Source organism: Cupressus sempervirens, chromosome 3 (genome assembly GCF_028749045.1).
Source record: "Cupressus sempervirens isolate cs-2001-9-10 chromosome 3, ASM2874904v1, whole genome shotgun sequence".
Lineage (NCBI taxonomy): Eukaryota > Viridiplantae > Streptophyta > Pinopsida > Cupressales > Cupressaceae > Cupressus > Cupressus sempervirens.
In genome coordinates, this window is record NC_143120.1 from 4,489,951 (window position 1) to 4,499,181 (window position 9,231).

At 32.3% G+C, this 9,231-nt stretch overlaps 1 protein-coding gene across 1 annotated transcript; it reads left to right on the plus strand.

Annotated features, from left to right (window-relative positions):
* Positions 1-2,501: 2,501 nt before the first annotated feature.
* LOC149564438 (uncharacterized) lies at positions 2,502-5,269 on the plus strand. The gene is made up of 2 exons (XM_089817985.1): positions 2,502-2,721; positions 2,867-5,269. The coding sequence occupies exons 1-2, from the start codon at positions 2,653-2,655 to the stop codon at positions 5,117-5,119; spliced, it is 2,322 nt and encodes a 773-aa protein (XP_089674111.1). The 5' UTR covers positions 2,502-2,652; the 3' UTR covers positions 5,120-5,269.
* The last annotated feature ends 3,962 nt before the right edge of the window (positions 5,270-9,231 follow it).

A 9,231-nucleotide genomic window follows, 5' to 3' on the forward strand; every position in this document is an offset into this window, starting at 1 on the left:
AGGATTACACCGATAGTGTTATATATAAGAGAGTGTTATGATATTTTTTGAGATGGAATTGCCACATACACAAGATAGATGATGTGAAATTTTTTTAGTATGGTTGTGGTTTTATTTTTTTTCTTTATTGATATTAACAATTATTAAAGTATTTTATGTATTATAATTTAAACAATATTTATATTTTAAAATAAATGATACATATTCTTTAGCTAAATCAAATTATTTATTTATTTATTGATATATTTATATAATTTTGTAATTAATTGAGTTAATTATACAAAATTTATCTTTTTGCATCTTGATTCTTTAGTTTTATTTCTAATTTATCATTTATTCTAACTCTTAAATTTTTTTTTTTTTTTGAAAAGTATAATTTAACAATTCTAATAAACTATTATGATCTTGGTGGGTGGCCTTCACTAGCACCTTGGGGTTTTGGTGCAATGGTTCGTACCATGTGGTATCAAAGTCTCCACCCAGGTTCGAGTTTCAGAGTGAGTGGTAGTGTCGGAATTGCAGTGTTTATCCGAGGCTTATACGGCCAAAGGAGGGCCCACCATATGGGTGCACATCTAGTTCAGAGTCTGGACTGTGGAGCATTGTGGGATGTGATGATCTTGGTGGGCGGCCTTCACCAACACCTTGGGGTTTTGGTGCAATGGTTCATACCATAAATTGTCAAATAATATTTTTGAAGATCCATCATTATATGAATTTTTTTTTTTTAAATAGAAATTAATAAAATTATTTTAAAAATATAGTTTATATCTCAAAAATATTAATTTTGAGATTATGCCTTGTAAAAAATTTATATTCTTGCACAAATTTAAAATAATAAAAGTGAACTGAATAATCCTCTTTAAACCTTGAATTTAGCTTAATATTTTTAAAAATATACGATATGCACCAAATTTTGTTCTGACTAAAGTCATGTACAACTCAATTAAGAAAAAAGTAATTTAAAACTTCTTAAATGAAGGAAAATTTATTGAAAGTGGTCATTTAGAGTGAATCGGCTAATATAAAGCCAAGCCCTTCAATTTCGTTTTGTCCATTTGCAATGACAGTGAAACTTCTGAAGAATTATATCAAGTTGAATTTTTTTGTTAGCGATGCATGTCTAATTATATATATATATATATATATATATATATATATATATATATATATATATATATATATTGATTGCCTTCATCCATTAGACTTTCTAATGATTCGATCAAGAATAACTAAAAATAATAATGAAAGCACAATTGATTCTAGGCTCCACCATTACCACAAAAGTATCCTTCCCCAACAACACGTGTCACTTAAATTTCTGATTCATTTGTTAATACAACAACAACAAAACCAAAAATAAGAAAACCCTATCATTTGTTTAACCAATTATAATTAGCAAAATCAATTAATTGTACATTCGTGCTGTAAATAGGTGCCTTTTAGACAAAAATGAAAGTTTTTTCCTCAAAATTACTGATAGTCACTTTTCACATCGGCACCAAGATATGGCTTTCCCGTGAAAGTTTCTCTCGATAACCAGCATGACCACGTGTTGGGACAAAATGTTTAGCCATTTCTCGATACTGTTGTTTTGGCTTAAGGCCGTCAGATTGTCAAATTTGTTAGAAGAAGGCTGACATTGCACTCCATGTGATTGAAGACTATTTGGCAGAGAATACTCTTTTTTGACATCGCAAATCTTTAAGCCGACATAAGACTCCTCGAAAATTTGGACAATCCGATAACAATTCTCAAGCAGTGAAGCTTATCAACTTAAAAATCATATAAATATAATCTATATTTTTTCTATGTATATTGTCTTATTACACACACATCTTTTTGACCAAACATTTTCTTATGATTTTTTTTAAAAAAATGTAGCTCTCCTTTTTTCATCATTTTCTAAGAAATTGAGAGAAATATTTGTTTGGTCTATGCCATATGCACTAAAGTTAGATTTAAGTAGTGATATTTTTCCAATTTTTTTATTGTTTTTTACTACAAATTATGTAGATCATGAAGATCAAATTCTATAATGTTTTCAAATTTTTGAAAATTGGTCAAATATATAGTTTGTGGGAGGATAGCCACGTTTTATTTGACCAAACAATTTTGACCAAACATTTTTCTTGATGATGTGGTAGAAAATAAGGGAGAAATTTTGTACCTCTCAACTACCTCACTTTATTGAAAAAGAGACATTTTATAATAAAAAAGAGAAAAACAAGACTTGAAGGTGCTATTGAAATTGACATATGAACTTAACCTGCTCATTGAAATCTTCTGATCTTGACATATGAGCCCAAACTGCAGCAGCGTAGCTTTTTCTTCAAATCTTCCATCCTGTGGATGAATTTTCCCACATAATTGCACTTTGAAGAAGCTATAAATCCTCCTCACCTTGCAAACCCATTTCATTCGCAAGCGAGATAGCTGCTTGATATTTGCAAAGCAAAAGCTAATCTTGAAATTGTTTCAGTGTTTTTAGAAGCCAATTATAATGGGTTTGGGTATTTGGGTAGTGATACTACTGCTGCCATATGTTATTCGCTGCTCTGCATGTTCGGTAGAAGAGAGAAATTCCCTCCTGGATTTCAGGCAAGGCATTGATTTCAGTGGCTACAGAGGACCCTCCTTCCCACTGGAATCATGGAAAGGATTCAACTGCTGTGCTTGGGAAGGAGTGGGCTGCCACCGGCGAACTGCGCATGTGCTCAGGTTGGATCTCCACTCTAACAATGAAAATCATTTTGCTTTTGGCTTTGTATGGAGTGAAATTCGACGAGGGCTATTCCAACTCTTGCATTTGGAATACTTGGACCTCTCTCATAATAACTTCAACTCCCTATCCATCCCTCCACAGCTTGGAGAGCTGAGGAGATTGAAGTATCTCAGATTATATGACTGTGAATTCGCTGGTCGTATCCCAAGAGAGTTGGCTTGGCTACAGCAACTGGAATACTTCGACCTCAATTACAATCATCTCCATGGTGCCATTCCTAGGGAGATTGGTAACATCTCCACCTTGAAATACCTTGGGCTCTATGGGAATGATGGTTTGCAGAGCGGCAAAATGCGTGAGTGGATAACACATTTAAGAGGATTGGAGGGCCTTTCACTAGCAGATTTGAATCTCACTATGGAAGGGGCCAGCTGGTTGGGGAGTATTGCCGCTCTCACCAATCTCACCAAAATTTACATGGGCAATTGTGGGCTTTCAGGAGAAATTCCCCCCTCCTTTGCAAATCTCTCGCGGCTTCAATGGTTGGAACTTCCGGGCAACTCATTAAGAGGTAAGATCCCTGCCTTTCTTGGAGATCTCCCCCTCTCATTTCTTGATCTTTCTGGGAACAATTTGGAAGGTTCTATTCCCTCCTCTTTTGGTGGGCTCTCAAAATTGGACACCCTCGTTCTGATTTCAAACAAATTAAATGGCAGCATTCCGTCTACTCTTGGGAATCTCTCATCACTAACTTGGCTTGAATTGCAGGATAACTCTTTGAGTGGCCCAATTCCTACTTCTTTTGCTAACCTATCCAAACTGAGTCGACTTAATCTGGCCAACAACAGCTTGAATGGAACTTTCTCATTCTCTATCTTAAATGATTGCTCCCAGCTTTGGATTTTGGATCTCTCCACCAATTTGTTGACCGTAGAATTCACCGCCTCGACCATCCCCAAATTTCAGCTTACTCACTTAGATCTACGTGACTGTAACATTAGAGGAACTTTGCCCATGTTAATTTCAACCCAATATTCCATTCTCTATTTAGATTTGTCCAACAACTCTTTGACTGGCGTTGTTCCAAATTGGCTCTGGGAACTCAATGATCTAGAGTATATAGATCTATCCAATAATTTTTTTGAGGGACCTATTTTAAAGGTGTTTAGTAGATATACCAATTCTTTTGGATTTCTTTCACTGTCCAAGAATAATATTACTGGTACCATTCCAAAGTCTATTTGTAAAGCGGTGAGTTTAGAGATTCTAGACTTATCATATAATAAGTTTAGTGGTACGATTCCTCAATGTCTAAAGAACTGCACCATGTTATCTGTCTTGAATCTAGAGAATAATGACCTAAAGTGGGTGATACCAGATATATTTGAGAGCATTCCTCTTGAGACATTGAAATTAGGAGACAATATGTTTGAAGGAAATATTCCACCGTCTCTTGGAAAATGCGTGGGGCTCAAAATCCTTGATTTGAGAAACAATAAGTTACAAGGAAGTATTGCAAATTGGGTTAAAAGCTTATATAGTCTCCAAATTTTAGTGCTGAAAGGTAACGAATTCAAAGGAAAAATTCCATTGGAATTAACAAAGCTTCAACAGCTTCAAATTTTAGATATTTCAAATAACAAATTCTCAGGGGTTATTCCAAGTGACATTATGAACTTATCTACAATGGCAAATCAATCAGACAACACAGAAGTCTTTGAACAATCATATGATATTAGTCTTATTGCTTCAGAGGGAGCTGTACAATACATAGATGAAATCATAGTGATAAACAAAAGACAAAGTATGGATTTTAAGAGAATTTTGAGACTGGTAAAGTGTCTTGACCTGTCCAGCAATAATTTTTCAGGTAAAATTCCTTGGAATATTGGATTCCTCAAAGGTTTGATTATTCTTAATATTTCAAGAAATCATTTTAGTGATGAGATTCCTAAATCTATTAGAGAGATGACATTGCTACAATCCCTTGATCTTTCACACAATAATCTCTCTGGCGTTATTCCTAGTGAGTTGCAGCTTCTCACATTTTTAAGTTACTTTGATGTTTCCTCTAATAGTCTATCAGGGATGATACCACAAGGAGGACAAATGATGACATTTGATTCTACACATTTCTCCAACAATTCAGGCTTATGTGGTCTACAAATATATGTTTCCTGCTTAAGTGGCCATCCAAATTCTCTACAGGAACACAAGGATAACATTGAAGATTCAGGAGATGATATATGGTGGGATATGGGAATGGCAACAGGCTGCATCATTAGCTTTTCTATTGTAATGGCAATATTGTGGCTGAGTAGAACATGGAGCATCATATGCTTCAAATTCATGGATGCTATTATTAGTTTTTTATTTCAAACATTAAGAACATAAGCATACTCTATAATCTAGGATCATTTGTATTATACTTTTGATCCACAAGCTAGTCATGTAACATTGCTTTTCATATTTTCATATTCTAGAGTACAAAATACATGGGTTGATGTATATTCTATATTTTATAATAAAAACTACTATGATACATATTGTGCATCAAATTTTATATATTTTAGATTTTTTTTTTTAAAACAAAATTTTGTATTTTATAGATTAAATTTTAGTAATGATTTTTTGTGGGATTGGATTTTAATCTATGTAGATCATATATCATTTCATGTAATATCATTAACTAGCATAGGAGGTGGATGAAGTAAATAAAGACAACACATACTCAAAGAGAAACATTCAAATCAATTACCAAAACACAAAAGACTTATCAATCTGTGTTACAACACTTCATTCTCATTAACATAACTATAATCTATTACAAATCTTGAGAATGCTACAACATTGTTTATCCACTCAAGATCTACAATGATCTGATGTCTAAATCTTACATTATTTCTCTATTTAGAGGTCTAGGAACAATCTAGACTGTAAACTATAACAGTCAAATAACATGTGAATAATATGGCAGATGGTGCTGGAAACTTTTATATTAAATATGGTCGTTGGGAATCTGCATGGAAACTTAATATGGTAGTTGGAATCTGCATGAAAACTTCCATATTAAATATGGTAGTTTGGAATCTGCATGGTCGACAATGGCCACTAGAAAGCTTTTATTGTTGTTTTTAATGGAGACTTTGACTGGCCATAATTTGGTGGTACAAAATACATGGGTTGATGTATATTCTATATTTTATAATAAAAACTATGATACATATTGTGCATCAAATTTTATATATTTTAGATTTATTTTTTAAACAAAATTTCATGTTTTTTTTAATTTTAGTGATGATTTTTTGTGGGATTGAATTTTAATTTATGTAGATCATATATCATTTCATGTAATATCATTAACGAGCATAGGAAGTGGATGGAGTGAATAAAGACAAACACATACTCAAAGAGAAACATTCAAATCAATTACCAAAACACAAAAGAATTATCAATCTGTGTTACAACACTTCATGCTCATTAACGTAACTATAATCTATTACAAATCTTGAGAATGCTACAACATTGTTTATCCACTCAAATCCACAATGATCAGATAAACATATGATGCCTAAATCCTTATATTATGCCTCTATCTAGAAGACTAGGAACAATCTAGACTGTAAACTATAACAGTCAAATAACATGTGAATAATATGGCAGAGTGCTGGAAACCTCCATATTAAATATGGGAATCTGCATGGTCTGGCAGACAGAAAGCTTTTATTGTTTTTAATGGAAACTGTGACTGCCCATAGTTTGGTGGTTGAAATTGTGTCCTACCAACAACTAGCCACAACAAGATTTGAAAGGAAGTTGGATATTTTTATTTTATTTTGGATTTGTCATATATAATTCTTTTCTTCTTTGAAAAAATAATGTTAAATATCTACAATTAAAATATTTTGTTAACCTTGATTAATTAGACGTAATGCTGCCATTTAATTTGTACTCCAGATTGTAGACATGAAGAGCACCAAATAAGAGATGGCATGAGTAGTAAGAGCACAACCCAAATGCCCAAACCCATCATAATTGGCTTCTTGAAAACACCAAAAGCAATTTGATCTCTATGTCGAAACAGAAAGAGTAGATTTTGCTTTGCAAATCTAAAGCGCTTATCTCGCTTGGGAATGAAATGAGTTTGCAAGGTGAGAGGGATTCATAGTTCCTTCAAAGTCCAATTATGTGGAAAAATTCATCCAAGGGATGAAAGATTCGAAGAAAAAGCTGCGGTGCTGCAGTTTAGGCTCATATATCAAGATATGAAGATTTGAATGAGCAGGTTAGGTTCATATGTCAATTTCAATAGTCACCTAAAGTCTTGTTTTTCTTTTTTGTTTGGTTTTAAATATCTCTTTTTCAGAAAATGAGGTAGTTGAGAGCTACGAAATTTCGTCTGTATTTCCTACCACATCATAAAGAAAATGTTTGGTCAAAGTTGCTTGATCAAATATGGCGATAGACCAAACAAATATTTGTTAGAATTTCTAAAAAATAGTAAAAAAGGAGAGCTACAATTTCTTTAAAATCGTATCTTTTGTTTTAAAGCTAATAAATTTCTTCATATCTTGACATGTGAAATTATTTTAAGAATATGTATGTAAATATTTCTAGTCAAGAAGTATCAATTAAAACTATCTTTTATTTTAAAGCTAGTAAATTTTCACAATCTATGAAAAATACTTGAGTGTTTCTAGATTAGATTGTGTGTGAAGATTTTGCATCAACATATGTGATCCATCATGAGCAAATAAATAAAGAAGCTCAAGATTAAAATGACAAAATGCCCCAAATATTTTTTTTTTAAAAATTAAGGTAAAAGATAGGGAATTAAGAAGAATGAAGAAAACAATGAGAAAAACATAGAAATATAACAACAAAACAATAAAAAAATTGTGATGTTGCTATCAAGGTTTAACCATATATATATCTAAATTCATTTTGAAAAGAGGGTTTTGTTGTTCCTTTAATCCATTCCCCCTCTTGAAGAGTCGTCTTCCCCTTCTAAAAGATTCCAAGGATATTTTTCTCCAATGACAGAGGCTACAAAGTATCCTTCTCGTGCGAGTTGCCATACATTGATGAAAAAGAGCTATCCTTCAATACTAGGACCAAAGAGCATAGAGATGACATAAAATATGAGTGGATATCTAAATATTCTCTTTCTAAACACTCAGCTTCTTCTAAACATCACATCATATATATATATATATATATATATATATATAGAGAGAGAGAGAGAGAGAGAGAGAGAGAGAGAGAGAGAGAGAGAGAGAGAGAGATCACAAAAATCCTTCACAAGGAAGATAATTTCTATAGAAGGAAGCTAAAGGATGCCATAGAAATCAGTCAACGCCTCACCAACCTCAATTGGGATGCTTTTAGGGTCTCAGTACCATGCGACAACCTTTACTCTCTACTAGAAGTGATTATGGTCGTCTCCTTTCATGATTGTGCTTTCACTCTATTGCTTGAGTTTTTGTTCCTATCCTTCATCACAACTAGGTTTATTGGTTCTCTCTTCTTCCTTCTTGGTCACCCTATCCCTCCCCTTCTCTTATCTTTCTTATTGTATATCACCTTGGGCCTTTTGTTTTATCCTCCCCCTTCATTCCTTTGTGCCCCATTCTTCCTTTTTTTTCATATCCATTTTTCTTTTCTTTTCTTGTTTTGATTCATTTTTTTTATTTCATAGATTTTAATTATTTTTTTTGGATTTTTGTCCTTATCGCCCAACAATTCTTTCATTGATTAGTAGAAGATATGATCCATAGAAATTCAAATTGTGATATTGCTAACTAGATTTAACTATGTAGTTTATGAGTCAAACTCATTGACTCGTGTTTCATGTTTGACTGAATGAAACATGGGTCAATGAGTTTGACTATAAAACTACATAGTTAAATCTTGATAGTAATATTACAATTCTTGATTTTATTTTTGTTGCTATATTTCTATATTTTTCTCATTTCTTTTTCTTGTTGGTTTCTTCACTCTTCTTAATTCTCTATCTTTTAGCTTAATTTCTTTTATTTTTATTATTTGGTAAGTTTTCTCTTTTTAATATTGGGATTATTTATTTATTTTCTTCTTTATTATTGTTATTATTATTATTTTGGTTATTATTTTATTGTGGTTGATATTTTATAGTTATTTACTTTGTTTTGGTTTTGCATCAGTTCATTTTTAGCCTTTATTTCATTCTTTGGTTCGATTGTTTCTATTATTCTTTAATTTAATTTATTTTTCTTCTTTTCTTTTAGTCTTCTTTAATTTCTTTTTTTTAATTTTATTTATTATCATCTTCATTCTTCTTTAGTCTTTATGTTTAATAGTGTTGCTTCTTTTATTATTGTAATTGTTTAATGTTCTATTCCTCTTTCTTATTTGTTTATTTTTATGTGGGGATTGTTCCTTCTTCCTTGTCCTAACCTTGGTCTATGTGGACCCTTGGCCCTTCCCTTTTTCTTTTCCCTCTTCCTACATACTAGATCAACATTCTT